General features: G+C 41.5%; 1 protein-coding gene across 7 annotated transcripts in view; it reads right to left on the bottom strand.

Moving 5' to 3' along the window:
* NRXN3 (neurexin 3) overlaps positions 1-18,518 on the bottom strand; it is a 1,671,444-nt gene that overhangs the window by 1,438,588 nt on the left and 214,338 nt on the right. For 3 of the 7 annotated variants that reach the window (XM_045060712.1, XM_045060708.1, XM_045060709.1), the window contains exon 7: positions 14,513-14,542. The exons of 2 other annotated variants lie outside the window; for them this stretch is intronic. In XM_045060712.1, the coding sequence (XP_044916647.1) occupies positions 14,513-14,542 (30 nt within the window). Of the gene's footprint in view, positions 1-11,544; positions 11,557-14,512; positions 14,543-18,518 lie in introns of all 7 variants that reach the window. 2 more of the 7 variants (XM_045060707.1, XM_019833384.3) reach the window with 1 other exon arrangement.

Below are 18,518 nucleotides of genomic sequence, written 5' to 3'. Positions count from 1 at the left end.
AGGTCTGGGTCTAACACCAACAACATGACAAATTATCATTGTGGCAACTAACAGGGCGTTTCTGCCCTCTTAGCATATGTTTTGTCATCCACAAAATCACTGTGGGATGAACTGAAGGAATTCTGAGCTTCCTTTGAGCTCTGAAATTACACGCTCCTAAAATTTGGGGAAGCAGATCAGCATTTTTTATAAAGTACCTCTTAGCTAAATGTTTTTTTGTTTTCTTCATGGTTCATGTAGTTTCATCAAGTAATAGAACGAAATCCCTTAACTCTTTGTGCACACATACGGAACAAACGCATCCACCAAACACCTAAAGGACAAACTGGCTTTATCAAGATTACTTTTTTATTATTATTATTATTATTATGGGAGGCCCTAAAGGAAGAGGCCAATGGTTCCCTCTTGCAATGGAAGTGCCCAAAGACCTCCTACTCCAAGTATAATGGAATCACAGCAAGCTTGGGTCTGTCCACGTTACCAAATTCTGCTAAGAGTTACTAGCTCAGTTATTTCTAGTGCCCACTCAACAAGTATTCACTGAGTTGCTTCCACCTTGAGGCAGTCACTGGTAGAGGCACTGGATATACCATGGTGACCAATACACTTACTGCCCTTAATTTTGTGGAGGGTACGTTCTTATAACCTACTAACTCCTTAACATTGTGTAGTGCCAGTCTCATTTGCACAGCACTTTAGCTGCATGATGCCAATTACTACCCAGAACAAACCTACCAAGTATGTATTTTATAGGCAAAGACATAGAAGATCAACAAGATTAATTTGTTCAAAGTCCCCAGATCCATGGTGATACAGACAATATGTACTTATGATGCTGATAACTAATGTTTTTTGTTAATGTTTATTATAACCAATGCTTTTTTAATGTTAGATCCAAGCTTTAACATTAGCCTTTGATATACATTGTCTCACCGGTTCCCAGCCATGCTGTGAAGTATGTAGTATTATTGTGCCCATTTTAGGGTTAGGGTTAGGGTTAGGGTTAGGGTTAGGGTTAGGGTTATATTAGGATAATATAGGATAATTTAGGATAATTATTAGGATAATAAGGCTTAACAAGGTTATATAGCATGTGTCAAGCACCAATATCAGCACTCTCATCTACCATGTTTTCTTCCCCAGCACCTCGAATTAGTCTTCTGACACTTAGCTCAGTGCCCTTTCTATACCAAGTGTTGACCCTGCATTAGAATTATTCACACCTGGATATCTGGTGTTCCAAGCTCAACTGCCACACGGATCAATTAGTTTACAACTGGGAATCTCACCCATAACAGTTTTGGCCAAGACCTTTGTAAATGCTCATCGTTGGTCACTTGGGAGAACGAAGCAGGGTATGTCTGGTTCAGAAAACTAGTCTCCACAACCAGATTAACAGCCCCAGGTGGATGGCCTAAACAGACGGATCAATGGCGGCCGCTTCATACCGAGCAGACAGCACATAAATAGGACAAAGTCTTCAGCCTTGCAATGAGAGAGCCCACAAAATCCTTAGCCGAGCCAATGATTTCTAAACACAGTACAAGTCATTCTTTCCACGAAGAATTTCTCCAACCTGTATGTTCACTCTCTGGGGAAAACAAAGCCACTGATGGTCAAATTCTCAGAGTGGTAGCGAGAATGGTCTCAGCAATAAAGTGGACAGATAACCACAACGACTGTTCACAAGCTCCAAATTTCAAAGCAAATAAAACTTAAAGTTCCCAGTAATTTTCTCATCTTGTGCTGAGATCAGCCCTTCCTGGAGTGAAGCAGGCCATTATCAGGAGCCGTGTTTACACACAGGAGATGGAGATCCGTTCCAGTACTTAGGTAATACAAACTGCCAGCGTTTTAACAAGACTAGTGTCTTTAAAACTGCAGTTGTTTTAACATCTGTGTTATGCATTTTACCAGGAAGCAGTAATTTCCCTATTGAAACTAATCCATCCTCAAAACTATTCCCAATCAAAACAGAAAATGTAGTCACAAAGATTCTTGAGTAAAGCCAATCCAAAAGCCTCTTTCAAATTCTAGAGACGTTACAACTCATAATATTAGACTTGGAAAAGACTTGAGAATTATCTTGTCCAAAGTTTTTCAACTGAACACTAGTTTTAATTCTAGCTAACCTCATCCAAAATGTAAATTTTTTGAAGTTTATTTATTTTGAAAGAGAGAGAGGCGGGGGGGGGGGGGGGGGCGGGGAGAGACAGAGAGAGAGAGAGAGAGAGAGAGAGAGAGAATCCCAAGCAGGCTCCGCACTGTCAGTGCAGAATCCCCGACATGGCACTTAAACTCACGAACCATGACATCATGACCTGAGCTGAAATCAAGAGTCAGGTACTTAACTGACTGAACCTCCCAGGCACCTCGTGCCCTCCTCCCCACCCCCCCTAAAAAAACCATTTCACATCAAATAAATTTGAGTAACTTTGAAAACTACATTTTCTTTCTTAAAGATGCATAACTCAACATTGTCATAACAAAGGCTCTGAGAAATCCTGTGGTCAAAAAATCTGTCTTCAACCTACGTTTTGAAAACTTATGCTTCTCGGTGATTTTTTTTCTTCAAATATTGTGAGCATTTCTCAAAATTCTTCTAGAAGGTGGCAATCTGGCTGAACACACTGTATAATATCAGATTCTGAAAGATGACAAAACTTCCTCAAATTCACACGCACGGATGTTTTTCCTTCGGGCTATTTTGAAACCAGGTGATGCACAAGTTTTAAAGAAATATAACACTTAAAACATCTCAGATTCTTCTAGACCTAAACAGTAAGCAAATGGTTAGTATTTTTTAAGTTTGTTTATTTTGAGAGACAGTGCAAGCTGGGGAGGAGCAGAGGGAAAAGAGAGAATCCCAAGCAGCTCGGAGCCCTCGTAGAGTTAGATCTCACTAATGGAACTCTGCAATCATGACCTGAGCCGAAATCAAGAGTCAGAGGCTCAACTGAGCCACCTATTTTTAAAGGACCATAACACTTAAAACGTCTCTGGCTCCTCTAGACTTAAACAGTAAGCAAATGGTTACTATTTGATTGACCTCCACAGCCCTCCCATCAGCTGAATAACACACAAGTCCCTAGAGACATGATGGTGCAGTAGAAAACTCGCCTTACGAAGTTCACGTTCAGAAAGAACACCAATAATTGGAGAAGGTGTTTTCTCAATGCATATTTTAAACCATTTACCAACAGGGAACAACTGATCATAGTAACACACTAAGCTCGGTTTAAATATTTCAAGAAAATGGGTTGAGAGCTTTCCCTACCTTAGTTTGTTGTTTAGCACCCACGTTATTTTGTTTTGAGAGAATTCTAAAACAAACACACACGCAATAGTATCTGAGGTTTGAGATTTAGTTTCTCGGAAAGTATCAAGCCAAAGAACTGACTCTCATTTCAATAATGGATCTGCAGGCATTTGCAAGGCACCGTCATTAGCTTATCTTTAAGTAAATATTTTGATTGTCAGACAGCTCCGTTGCCAACAAGGTTCTTTTCCAAACACTCCTGATGCATCCAAGCCCACTTGCACCCTTAGTTAATAATCTGCATCTGTGCTAAAATATGAAATCATCCTAAGAAAGTTGAAGCACAGAAAAAAAGCATGTTTGGCAGGCTTTTCATTTAAAAGGGCTCCAGAACATGTGGGACCCCATTCTCTTTCATCACTATGCTACATCACCATAAAGCTTAGGAAGTGAGCTATTACACACCATCATCCCTCCTAACTTCGATCACAGAAAATCACACTCACAAAACAACATTAATTGTCAGAATTAGCAACCATTTAAAAGGCAGCTGTTCTCTCACTCTTAAGCAGGCTCCAAATTTCAGATCCTCTCCTTTTACGGGGCTCCTTGATCTATTATTGCTCTTAGACACACACAGTGGATCCTTAGCCAAGCAGATTTTTAAAAAAATTTCCACATCCAAAGAATACAAGGAAACATTATGTATTAAGCAACATTTTCCACCCCAGTACTTGCCATCATTGTTACAATCAGCTGACAAGCTTTCCACCTGCAGGGAAGCTCTTGTTACAGCCCAGGTGAGAGGGCTCTGATTTTTGTGGCGTGGAGGGAAAAAGAGCAATATCTCTTTAAGAGTCAACAGTAAATTAACTTGCCCAAAAGAGTGAAATAATTAGCAGTTAGTAGCTTATTAAAAGGATGGCAAAGGCCAAGCTGCCATCTGGGATCTCCAGTTTCTTGTGATTGTTATTATGTCAAGATGTGCAAGCTGCATTAGCTTTCATGTCACCACGCTTGCCCTTATTTTACATGTAAATTTTAACGAAAGATGCGGCACTTTAAAAAATCAGACGTCCGTCAAAAAGTGTTATTAGTCTGGCTTTTTACAAAGCATATGGTCTTTTCTACCTCTGCTGTTCTACTAGCCACTAATGCCTTAGGAAAAAAAAAAAAGAAGAAAAGCCCAATGATATCAATTAGACGTTCTCTTTGTGCCGAAGGAAATCCGAGCGGCTTCAAAGACAGGGGGCAAAGCTACACCTCATCGGAGGGCAATGTTTGTGACTGTTTAGATACAGCAAAAAACCACAATGCCTCCTTTTCTCACAAGGTTAGTTGTTCTTAATGAAAATGAAAGCACTCCGGAGCCTGCCTGCTGATTACTACATGGATATGCATAGCTTTGGAGGCAGCAGAGAATGCATGCGTTTATTAAAAATAAGTGACAGAAAGCACACAGAATGTTATGCAGGTGATGGGTTCAGTATCTTGATCTGAACGGTAACAACATGGATGAATATGGGTTAAAAAATATTTAAGCTGTACACTTAAGCTGTGTGGATTTTATATACTCTGCACTGTGTGTGCTATCTCTCAATAAAAGAAGGAGTGAATAAATGAAAACTCTGCTTGTTCACACGCAAAGCAAATTCTCTTTTCTGCATCTGAAAATTTAAAGGGTGGGTGATTTGAACTAAATTATTACCTGAAAGTTTCCCTGTAAAATAAATAAAACTAATTTTAAAACTCTAGGTATATTAATAAGTTGAAAACAGAATTTATTTAGAATGTTAGGAGGAGAGGTGGTTGTTACATCAGAAAGTCCTTTTCAAACTCCTATGGACTGTCACCGAGGTGTCAGAGGCTGGGCCCATATCAGTGGGGTCAGCCCTGTGTACTCAACACCTGGCACCTGGCCCAACCCATCGTTGGCTCTCTGTCAGTTTTTGTGGAATGTTGAATAAACATCGCTTTTCTAATGTTACAGCAGACAATATGCTAAATTCAGATGCACAGCACCCTAGAATGTATAATTGTCAGTACACCTCAAACGGAAGCCACATGTGAGAACACATTTAACCATTATAAACCTATGAATATGTATTTGGAGAAATTCTATCTAGACCCAGATACATTATACTGCCCTGCACACCTGAGAAACAGACCATGACATATACAAGCCTAAGCATATAAGGCAATGCACTTGCTTGTTCTCTTATTCAATATTTTTCCATCACACTACTCTTTTAAATTCTCCCTATAGATGAGATGTGTCATAAGGATATTACAATTTAATTTGAGAGATCCTTTACCTGTAGGTGCTGTCAAAGCTAAGTTTATATGAGTATCCACAGAGATCTACAGCTGAAAATTATACATCCCCTAAGATTAACCAGTTTGGTTTGACAAAAGTCTACACAAGCAGAGCAGTATTCACCTTCGAGGAGAAAGTGTTTTATGATATGTATACACAGATAAAAAATCTGTGTGTAATCGATTAACCCAAATTGATAATTGAGGAGGAAATAAACATGTTGCTTAGAAATCTCAGAGATATTTTCCCTTGTGTGCTCAAATGGAATTTAATTGAAATATCCCATTGATCCATCACGCATTTTACTAATAAATCTGTTCACATTAACATTTTTAAAAATGCTCCAAGAAACAACTGTTCTAAGAAAAAAGCCCTCACTGTCCAATGAAAATTTCTAAACAGGGAAATTAAAAAAAACATTTCATATTTTTAAAGCAGCATTTCAAAGATGTCAATGTCAAAAACAGAGTTGTTAAAATCAGGCAATTTTACTTTTACATTTAAAATAAATCTATTTTCCCCCGCAGACTTTCAAAACATTAGGAGGGGGGAAAAACATGGAAAACAGACTTCTTTAAAAAACAAAGTGATTTTATTCGTTGTCAAGAGGACAAATCAGTAGTGGTTGAGAAACAGATGAGGCAAGAGATGGAAATGTAATATTGTCCCTATTTTATTATAATTAGATATTTATAGAGCACAGATGAGTTTATTTTCATAATTAGTAGCTGGCATTGCATTTACTAATTTGCATAAACAGTTGGCTATCAAAACAGTAACTTATTTGCAGGGCTCTCTAGTCCTAGCAGGGACAAGAGAGGGCTCAACTCCTCAAATCAGCTTTCTTAATGTTATTACCAGCAAAATACAATCTACATGAAATCCTGTTCAAGTTCATATAGTTTGATTATCCCTTTCCAGTTTGGCCAATACTGATTAGTTCAGCATTTGAAGGCCAATGATGAAATCTACATGGGGAAAAATACATGTAAATAAATCGGAAGAGGTCTCTAAGTTCTGATGGACTAAAGTAGATCTTAGGGTCAACACTATCTAGTCCAGTAATAAAGAGTTCTGTAAAGCAAAAGGTAAAAAGAAATTAAATGCCACTTATTATTTATTTTTTTAATATGAACTTTATTGTCAAATTAGTTTCCATACAACACCCAGTGCTCATCCCAACAGCCACTAATTATTTAAAAATCATGCCAGTTCTTGGCAATCACTGCAGGTGTCTGTTATCTCTCTTCCTGGCCATTCTTAGCATTTGTATACACTACCTAAGCATGCCTACCCTACTCTACAAAACCAACTTCACCCAACATGTAGATCAGGCCCCCTGGCAGGAGTGCCTAGGGTATGAAAGAGAGATTACTGTACCCTGACCAATGCCACAGGCAAAGAGAAATTTAATCAAACATGACTACTTCCCTCTATTGACAGTCAGCAAGAAATCTTAGAGGAATATCTTACTCCTTCCTCCTCAAGCCAAAGGTCAAAAACTTGTGGCTTGTGGGCCAAATCATTGTGTGTGTGTGTGTGTGTGTGTGTGTGTGTGTGTGTGTGTGTGTGTGTTCATACATACATACAGCAAGAGATGCCATGAGCTGATATTTTTTAAAAAATCCACTTTTGGCTTTTCTTGAGGAACTGGTGGCATTGGACGTGTATTCTTTTTTTTTTAATGTTTATTTTTGACGGGGGTGGTGGGAGGGGCAAAGAGAGAGGGGGACAGATGATCTGAAGTGGGTTTTGCATTGACAGCAGACAGTCTGATGTGGGGCTCGAATTCATGAACTGTGAGATCATGACCTGAGCTGAAATCAAGTGTTGGTTGCTTAATGAACTGAGCCACCCAGGTGCCCCTGGGCACACATTCTTCATTGCAGCAAGCAGCTGGAGCAGAGGCTGCTGCCCTAGACAGGATTTGTGCTCTCCAGTTTGCCACGGTCCCCAATACTCCCCATTGTCGATCTTACCCTAGAATTTTTCTTACATGAGATCTACTCCTTGATGATACCTATCAGGCCTCTGTTGACATTTGAGTCTGCAACACCTACTCTAAGTTCAGTTTCAAGGAAAAGTATTTGGTAACCTAACCCAGAATGGGCAACCCCCAAATCAATAAGAAAAGGGGGATAGAGGCTAAGACACACTCTAAACACTTAAACAAAGACTGTCAAAATCAGGTCAAAAAAGCTGACCAAGGCACGTTGCTGAGTAACTCCTTTGGTCGGCCACCTCCAGGTAGTCACTTTGCTTTCGGCTCAGTGCAGCCAAAGGCCTCCTGAATGTGGTGATTATCATTATAGCCTAAACACCCTGCTCAGTTTTGTATATTTAACTTCATAATTCTTTCCATTATGGGTTCACTGCTTTGCTGTTCAGCTTTAAAGAATGACAAGATGTAAGGCTTTCTTTTCTCTGACCAGCTCCTAAGAATAAACCCAAAGGCCTTTCCCGCTTTTATTCTGATACAATCCGTGACCATCTCCCTCTGTCACTTGCACACACAGGGCCAAGAGAAGGCCTCGGTGAAGAAAGAACTGGAACCAGAACATTTGGCCTCATTCCATGACCTGATGGGGCTTCTTTGCTCAGTGGGTTGGGGAAATGAGGGTAGTGATTAAGGGGCACAGGTTGTTGTACAACTCGGGACCAAATACTGAGCTAAGTGCAGTGTGGGTGACAGAAATGGCCAAGATACAGCCTCTGTCCTTTATGAAGAGGATGCCTGAAACACATGAATAAACGTATTCAAGGCAGTTTGGCACAGGTACTCTATAACAGAAGCACAAAATCTGGCACACCTAGGAGGCTTGGCTTTAAAGGATGATAAGGAGGAGAAGGATGTTCCAAGGACATTCGAGAAAGAGGGCAGAGCTCAGGCCAAAGACCAAACGCAGGAAATCATACTGTGGATTCAGGCAGAGTGAGTTGTTGACTTCAGGAGAAAGGCAGCTGGCAGGAGTGATAGTATGGAGTGGAAAATATCGTAGAAAATAAAACTGGGAAGGCACGTTGACAATTATACAATGAGAATCCTTCAAAAGCTTTTCAACAGATGAGCTGCATGATCTGATTTAATTTTAATTTTTCTTTATTTTCACTTTTAGGAAAATGACTGACAGCAGGATAAGAAGGATTAGAGATTCTGAGTCCCTTCTACATGTAACCTACCATACTAGACACATCTGGACATTAACAAATGAATACGTTTGTCTTATATATACTTGCCATCTTGCAGAGCAGAGTGCCCCAATTCTCAAATAACTCTAATAGAAAATATTAGAGAGATACATGAAGAGTGAACTCATCTCTGATTGGAGCATTCAAGGATAACATCAACTAGGAAATGAAATCTATGTGTGATTTCGATGGGCAGAAAAAAAGGGGGGGGGGGGGAATGAGCTATATTACAGGGGAGAGACACAGAATAAGTAATGCTAGGAGACAAGGAAAGGTCCAGTAAGGTTATCTGGTATCCTATTTGGCAGCAACTTTGCATCTAAGATTAACAGGAGAGAAGGTTAAAGGTAAACAAGGTCATATTAGGGATGGATGGCTTTGACAATGAGATAGCTAATCCTGCACTCCATTTGGTGGACAGCAGGGTTTAAGCACCTCTCAGTTACTGGACAAACTGGAAGAGAACAGAGGTGGGAGGACTGATTAGGCTAAGACAATAATCTAATAAGGGCTAAGTGGGAAGTGAACTAGGGTGTTGGCAGTAGAGATGCAAGAGACATTCCAGAGAAGAATCCCAACAAGCTTTCTCAACTCATCACCTGGGAACAGAAAAGTTCAGGAGGGATAGAAAGCAATTCCTGGTTTTCAAGTCTGGGTGATGAGGCAGATAGGGACACCATTAACAAAAATAGGGATGTCAGAAAGAGAACCTGGATTCTGGCCAGATGATACGAAGACTGACTTTAGACATACTGAGGTTATAGTAGTGGGACAGCGATATGGACATGTGTGCCAGAGAATGCAAAGTGACAGGCTGGAACTTGAGACAGGTTGGTGCCAGAGAAATAGTTGGGAGGTACATACACGGAAGTCATCCTTGGATCCAAGAGAGGCAGTACGAGTAGAGGTTAGAGACCCAGATTCTGGGTTTCATTTCCACTTAGTAGCCATCTGACTTAAGTAATTTGGCTCTCTGAGCCTTGTTCTACTCATCCATAAAGCAATGGCAATACCATCACCTACACCATTAAACAGGTATAAGGATTGTGATAAGGCATATAAAGTATATGGCACAATGGCTGGTACATAGGACATGTTCAGTGGTAGCAGCAGTGGCCAGAGAAAGAAAATAAGATACCCATGTGCAAAAGGTAAAAAGGTCTATCTTGCAGGATGGTTTAGGGGATTAGGGAAAGAAAAGGAGAGTGTTGGAGGGGTGGGAAGGGAGGAAGACAGGAAGAGTGATTCTCATGTGATCTCGTAGAAGCCAGTGGGAGAATAGGCAGGGGACACAGCGCCACGTGCTTCAGAAGGGTTGAGTTCTGGGCAAGGATTGGTGGCTTTGCCTATGAGGAGATTGCCGGCACCTCTGGTTGAATAAAGCAGAGAAGTGGAAGGGGCAGCCAAGTGTATGCTTCCACTCATCCTTCCTCCTCCCCTTCCCTCATCCCCACCTCTTTTCAAAAGGCTCCAAGCTCACAACAGGGTAAGGGTTTCCCATGACAAGTTTCAGAGAATGAGCCTGCCTGTGATTCATGTAAAAAAAAAAAAATAGGCAATTGACCACCTCCAAAATGGAGAGGACCAAACTGCTTCCAAGGTAACCATCCATAACCTCAAAAATCCAGTAAAGCATGGGACTCAAATGAGAGATGGCCCATTCACAGACTAGTATCAAATCAGCATGTTCAATAACCCATCAGTCCCTTCTTTCTCCAACATCCTCATGCCAGAATTCACACTTCCTATTCCTGTTATTTGTTGGCCTTTGCAGCAAGCAGCAGCCTACAGATCCACAGAGATGGGGCCGGAGAATTAGGAGGGAAGAGGGGAGGACCAGATGCAGATGCAGATATGCATTTATAATTTATCAATTAACCTCTCCCTTCACTCCTGCACAGCTATTCCAGTTTGAGCTGGTGAGCCAGGTTCTTGGGCACGCGTCTCTGATAGCTTTCATTGGCACAGAGTGAGCTGTGCTCTCCAAAGGTGTAAAGCTGAAAGCCATGTCAGAGCACTGGAGCAAGCCCACCCGCTCAACACCTCTCCTTTTCCCTGCCTACCTGGCAAAATGTTGATTTCGGAAGCGAAAATCCAGTGTTACCTCTCTCCGTGTTCTCCTTCCGATGGAATGCACTGTCATTCCTGTGTTCTTCCACAGCCCCGGTCCCACCCTTCTTAGCCCACTGCCCCCAGTCAGAACATTTCCACTCCCCCAAATGCAGGAAACACAGAAGAGAAAACAGCAATACATAAATATCTCCAAAATTTCACATTAAATGTCAAGCAATTCACCATTCTTCTCCCCTTTCTTGTCTATCATCCTTCCCTCACAAATGCTGTCCCTGAATGCAGTTGTCCCCGAGTAAAAGAAACAACAGTAGGCCCTTTCACATCTCTCCTGTTCCTTCAACACGTTTACTGGGAGGGGATCTTAGACTATCCCACGTTTAAGTAACATAGTTCGGCATAACTACTTTCAGAGTCTCCCATTCCTGCTAGAAATAGTATGCCATAATGGATAAGACCCATCCTGGATTCCGAGAGAGGCAGGCCAACTCGGAATGATCCCCAACCACTGAACACGAAGTGCACTGAAGGGAAATGATAGCATTGGCTTTTTTTTTTTAATTTGTTTATTTATTTATTTAAGTTGTTGTTAAAAGCACTCAGTTATAATCTGGATTGTATTCATCAGAATCAACAATTCCCCTTGGATACATGAATATTTCAGAAGGCAAATTGATAGTTATAATGAGAAAAATAAAATGATCTCTACCTTTACTTCTACCTACAGAAATGAAGTGGAAGGTCCAATGAAGTAGAGGAAGCAAGGTGTCCACCATGGAGACGGTGAGAGAGAGAGAGAGAGAGAGAGAGAGAGAGAGAGAGAGAGAGAGAGAGAGAGAGCAGGGAGAGGAAAACATCAGCACACTGCAGACACACAAAGAAATGTAACATACATAACAAAAAGCCACAACAGTAAAGGCAACAGCACTACAATATCTTGAGAAAGCAGCACAAACAAAGGCACAAACATGAAGCCTAAACAAGCCAAAACAGTGTGACCAGCAAGGCTGCCTTCACCAGCTTCATGTTTAAGCTTTTCCCATTCGTTTCTTCCCAGGCCCATCCTTAGGAACGTGACCAAGTCTGCATGCAAAAGCACCGCGTGGCCACATGTATGTGAAACTGCACACACTTAACCAATGTAACTGGTATGTATGTAAAACTGCTTAGGGAAAGTCTCAGAGAAGCCACGTCCGCTGGTATTTTCCCAATGTTAACATGAGTCTTGAGGACCAAGAGTGTCACATACATGTACAGGTGGTAAACATACAACACACCTAAATATTTCCAGACATATTTTCAGGCATCAGATACAAATTCTGGAGAATCCGTGGGAACCAGACAGAAATATCTCTTTCATGTTGAAGGAATAGGGGAAGGAAAGCAGTATAGATGGGAAGCAGAGTTGGTTATTTAGACAATCATCACAGGGCAAGAACAGAGAAGGGAGTAGAAAGTGAGGAAAACAGGAAAGGAGGGGAATGCAATCAAAGGACCTTCTTAAAAACATATTAAACTGCAAACTGCAACTTAAAAATTTAGAGGCACTGACCACCCAGAAGAATTCTGCATCCTTTCTTGAAAAACTCTCTAAAGAGGAACTCCCAGTATCTGTGTCTGTCATTCTTTCATTGCCTAAAGACTCTATTTCTAGAAAGTACTTGACTTACCTCCAGAGCATGTGTACATGAGTGTGTGTGAATTCTCTACTCAGGTACACATTGATGCCAGGGACCCACGAGAAGCTGAGGAGGGGGTGAGAAAGTGGAGGAGTTGTACAGGTCAGATTCTCCACATGCTGTTCATAACAATGTTGGGATTGAGCCCTCCAAAACACCTGAGCTGCACCTCCAAAGGGTCTAAAATAAGCCAAATCAAGATTAAAGAAGTCCCACTAGCCTAGCCTATCTGCCTAGTCTCTATCCAGTCACAGCAGCCACATGATGCCATCACACCCCCAAGCCACTGTTGGAAGCTAGGAGGACCCCTAAAGAGCAAAGGGGAGCACAAGGCAAGAAAGAAAGGGGGTCTTGTCATCAGGACTCCAAGGGTCTGCTTTTTCTGGTGGAACTTGCTATCAAAGTCAAGCCACCAGATCCAGCAATTCATAGAGCCTGGGTCGTCCTGCTTCACAGAGATGTGCTTAACTTTCTCAAGCTCCCAAACACCAGGTTGACATCAATCACACCTTCTGCTCATACCCACTTCAGGGTTACCTGCTGTTGGCAGATAACTTCCCTCACTCTCAGACAAGAATAGCGAGGCTTCATCCCAGTCTCTTCCAGAGTTCCATCTAACACTGGCAAACTCACCTGACCTCCTGCCTCCAGCTCTGTTCTTTGACACTCACTCTGTATCAGACAGTATCTTCACTGAAAGTCTGGAGTGCACATCATAGATCTTGGCTCAGGTCTGGAGGATACACTTCTACTGGGAAAGTGTGCTTCCTCTTTACATTGTCTTATCAAGTCAGGATGCCCAAAACTGCCCACATCAGCTCCCTGGACATCATAAGCAACTTCTCTCAGCCCTGAGTGGTTTCTTGTATCTAAGCATATTCCCCTTTATGGCAACACTATCTGATGGGTCTAGTGTAAGGGAACAGGGAAGGGACACTGGCCCTTCAGGAGTGCCCCATCCTCCTCAAAAGATCAAGAAAAACCAGGAAACACAGAAGGACCCCATCTTCCCCTTTTCTTAGGCCCTCCAAAAGAGACACTGAGTCCTGTGTTTATATTCAAAAGAAACAGACAAGAGAAATTAAAGTATACTCTTTGGGTGTCAGGGCAAGGCAGGTAGACCAATCTTGCAATCATCCCAAGGCTCAGAAGAAACACAATAGTAGCAATTGAACAGTGAAGGAAAAGACAATTTTAAGTAGGCTCAGTTCTCAAATCCTGATTTAGGCTGATGATGTGGAAAATTTTTATTTAGGAGAAAAAGGCTTCATTCACAGCCCACCCTGTGCTTAGCTGAGCTGAATTTCCTGCACAGCTCATTCCCTGCATATTTGAATATTTTAGGTTGCAGATGCTGAATTTACAGATCTTTATATGCAGTTTTCTTCAGGGTGTATAATGAGTTAGAATCCTGCCATGAAGACATTAGCATGTTCTTTCGGTGGTTTTTGCTTTTATATAAAAGTGAAAACAGTCAACCCCCCAAGGGCTTCCTTTGACCATGTGGGGCTGAAAGTCATTACAATGGGCAGTAGGATGGAGGGGAAGACAAAAAGCAAACCTTTACTCAGAGTGAAATTCAGGGAGAAGCCCAGCTCCTCTCCCCCAACCACAGGGCCCCAGCATGGGGCCTGGGGAGGAGCAGGAGGAAGTTAACCGCTCTGCTGCTCTGAAATTAGCTTCATTCACCCCCATTATCGACGCCGTCATGCCTTGTTTCATGCTTCTCTCTTGGAGGCAGCCTGGCAGGGCCAGCGCCCAGAATGACAAATGGTGGTGCAGAATGGACAAGCCAAGGAGATGATGGGGACAGGAAACCAAGATGCATCGGGAAAGGTACCCCCCCCCCACAGGGTGGCCACGCTGCCAGCCTGGCCCACAGCAGGAGGGACAGGCAGCGAATGGCCTGCCAGCAACAATGAGGCTCTGAGCAACCAGCCAGAGGCACAAAGGCAAGCAATTCAGGCAGCTGCAGTGCCACAAGCACAAAGCACCTACCTTGTTCACTCATCATGAGGTGGGAGAGGCCTTTAGGAAGGAAAAGAGGGGGAAAGGGGTGAGGAGGGGGAAGGGGAAGGAAAAAAGAAAGAAGACAAAGTTAAAAATCCCCAATGCAAGGCAATCATCAATTAGTTCTCAAGTAAGAGGAAGAGTGAGTGGCAGGACATCCACACTCACACACATGCAACCAACACTGAGAAGCCACCTCCCTGCTGCTGACAGAACAGCGGCCCTCCAGGTCAACCCTCCGGGCCAAGGACACTGTTTGGTTTACTGAACTGCTCTGGGCCTCACCTTGAGAACCTTCCACTTGCCGCTGTTCTATGCAATGCTCAGGATTTGAAATAAATCGAGTAAAGATTAGGTCCCTTAGGAAGGAGACTCAAGATGTGAGGCCAAGCATGATTCCTTCTTTCTTTTAAATGGCTTTTTACACTAATACATGGTCACTGTAGCAGTTTTGGAAAATTCAGAAAAGAAAAAAAAATCCGTTGTAATCCCACCATCCAGAGGTTACCACCCAATTTTATTTTCTGGATACGATATTCTTTTCTACAAAAATGGAATGAGTTCCTGCTTCCAAGAGTTGCTCAGACAACCTGAAACTGTTTCCCCTCTCACCTTTGTCTTGGACAGTGGCGACCACAGCCTTGCCTTCCATCGCTTCCCCACCCCCATCTTGTCCTAGAAGGTCTCTGGCCCTTGATCAGGGAGGTCGAGACCAGCACTGAATGGGTTAAAGAAGGTACACCAAAATCCCAATTAACAAATAACACAACCTCTGGCTATGTTCTTAAGGAAGTCAAACGAGGCTATTAAGAGCTCATTACTTCATGAGAAGCATAAACTCTGATAGATCTGTTAGAAGAAAAGATTTTCCAACCAGTAACCAACTGCACCAGTTATTTGCCCTACCATCGCTTTTATTACTACTGGAGATATTTGACAAACTCCATATCACCACACAGAACCTTTACCCAAAGCGAAATTCGGGGACATACAGGATTAACAAAGGAGAAAAATCTCCATAAAGTATAGAAATCCCTAAATGTTTTTGGAGATTACTAGAGCTTTAGAAATGTAATCAGAGGCAAAATATGGGTCAACCATCTGAGTTTTAAAAGATCAATGATATATTAAATACATACATACATGTGTCATAAATGTCATGAATCTAGTTTTTAAACAAATTTCATTAACCTATAACCACATTTTAAACGTACATTTCTGGCAGACCTAGGATTAATATACTCACAGAGGAATGGAATCATGCCAAACTAACTTGCTGTCATGATTTGTTTAAAAAATAATTTTTTGTCTTTTTTGGGAAAGGATAATAGGAGAGAAGACAAAAGGCCCTATATTTGGCTAAGAGAAGCCTCAGTGGAAGTCACTGTTCCTAAAATGCCTGATATTTCTGGACCAAGCCATCGCCTTTACCATCCAGATCAAGAGCACTAAAGGGGAGGTCCGGGGCAGGCAGATGGGTTATGTGGAAAAGATGGGTTATGTGAATATTCATAGGAGAGTTGTAAGAATCAAGAATGAGAAGATGGGACGCCTGGGTGGCTCAGTCGGTTGGGTGTCTGACTTCGGCTCAGGTCATGATCTCACGGCCCGTGAGTTTGAGCCCCGCGTCGGGCTCTGTGCTGACAGCTCAGAGCCTGGAGCCTGTTTCAGATTCTGTGTCTCCCTCTCTCTCTGACCTTCCCCCATTCATGCTCTGTCTCTGTCTCAAAAATGAATAAACATTAAAAAAAATTTTTTTTTTAATAAAAAAAAAGAATGAGAAGAAGAAGGGACACCTGGGTGGCTCAGTCAGTTAGGTGTCTGACTTCAGCTCAGGTCATGATCTCGTGGTTTGTGAGTTCAAGTCCCACGCTGGGCTCTGTGCTGACTGCTCAGAGCCTGGAGTCTGCTTCAGAGTCTGTGTCTCCCTCTCTCTCTGCCCCTCCCCCACTTGCACTCTGTCTCTCTCTCTCTCTCTCTCTCTCTCTCTCTCTCTCTCTCTCTCTCAAATATAATAAATAAACAATAAAAAATTTAAAAAAAAAAAAGAAATGAGAAGAAGATCCAAGAAGAAACCTAAGAGCAAAAGAAGGGGTTAAAAATGAAAAGAAACTAATACTGTATTATATATTTGCAAGTTGTTAAGAAAGTACAGCTTAAACGCTCTCCACAAAAAAGAAATAGTGATTATGTGAAGAGATGGAGGTGGTAGCTAATGCTATGGTGCTAATCATTTTGCAATATTTAAATATATGAAATCAACACCCTGTACACCATAAACTTACACAACGTTGTACATCAATTACATCTAAATACAGCTAGTGGGGAAAGTTTAGAATTTTTTTTAAATTTAAAAATGAAAGGACAAACATTTCACACTTACAATTAAAGATGTTTAACAGCTCAGAGAAGACGTGGTAGAGTCTTGTCTTTTTTTGACTCAAATAGATATTGTAAAAAAAAAATGTACTGAATGAAGAGTAAACAGGACAATTGGTATAAGAGGGAATCCAAAGCCCTGGAGATGGGGTTCATCTATGTGTTACATGTGTTTCTTTAAAGCAGTGTTTCCCAAAGTGTATTTCAGGGACCACCTACATCAACTACCTGGGGATGCTTCTTAACAATGAAGATCCTGGGCTCCTGACCCAGGACCCTAATAAGTCAGAATCTTGGGAAGAAGTTTGGGGAAAAGTCTGAATTTTAAACAAGTTGCCCAAGTGATTCCCATGCTCACTAGAACTTGAGAGCTACCCCTTTAGAATGGCATATAAATCAAATTTTGGTAAATTAAGTTGTATGATAAATGCATTAAGAGAAACTGGATATTTAATGAAACCCTGCAGTGGATCCTTTTGTAAAAGAAAGAATCCTTTTAAAAGGCAAATAACCCACCACCTGTGTTTTTTAAATTCAAATATGTACTTATCAGGCTTTATTAAGCTACATATGTAGTTGCAGTACTGCAACTCGAATAAGATATTCATATTCTTCAACTTATGAAAATCTTAAATAGAAATATTAGACCAAGAATGTAAATCTGGGATCCTGATGTTAAAATTGGTTTTGCAGGCAAAGAAGCAAAATGGACAAGAGGCAGGATGGTGGAGGGAGAAACTACAACCATAATATGGTTTAAGTTTTATTTTGCTTTTGGACAAGGACATTTTATTCCACTTTCAAGAGCTTTTATATCAGTATCTTCTCTTATACAAATCTATTCTCAACGCTTGAAGGGTCAAGAACTGGAAACCAAGATCCCAGAGTGTCCAGTTCTATTCTGTAATGGTTTCTGTCCCCTCTTATTCCCAGACTCTCCCACCTGCTGTTAAAAATCTCAGCTGCTACCCCTCCCCACCACTCCACTCCCCGCTCCCCCCACCCCCACTGGTCAAATGAATGGAAGAACTAAAATCCACCAACCAAGTGATGCAAGTACCTACTAGATGCAAAGACTGGATAAGATACTGGAGATTCAAACAAGTATGGTAGATGGTCACTAACCTGTAGGAGTGTAGAGTCTAACTGGGAAGATGTTATGTGTTTATATTTACATAAACATGCATGTGATATATATTACCGGTATCTGACAGTGAAGTAAAGGGGTTAGGATCAAGGACTTCTGAGCCAGATGTGAATCCTAGCTTTGTTGCTTTCTAGCTTGTGACCCCTGGTAAATTTGCTGAACATCTCTGTGCCTTGATTTTCCTATCTGCAAAATTTGGATAATAATAATGCCAAACTCATAGGTTGTTTTGAGGATTAAATAAGTGAATATACATAAAACTGGGCCTGCACATGGTAAGAGCTTTCTAAGAGTTATTGTTGTTATTTTTATTATGCTTTAAAAACATACTGATGTGTGAGGCAACACCTAGCACAATAACTGACACATAGATGGTGCTCAGTACATGTTTGGTGACTGAATGAGGAATGAATGAATTGGTTATTACTAAGTGTCAAATGATGAATTCGGACAATAAAGACCACAGGA

This window comes from Felis catus, chromosome B3 (assembly GCF_018350175.1).
Source record: "Felis catus isolate Fca126 chromosome B3, F.catus_Fca126_mat1.0, whole genome shotgun sequence".
Classification (NCBI taxonomy): domain Eukaryota; kingdom Metazoa; phylum Chordata; class Mammalia; order Carnivora; family Felidae; genus Felis; species Felis catus.
Note: the sequence above shows the minus strand (reverse complement) of the source record. Positions and strands in the feature narration are given on the sequence as shown.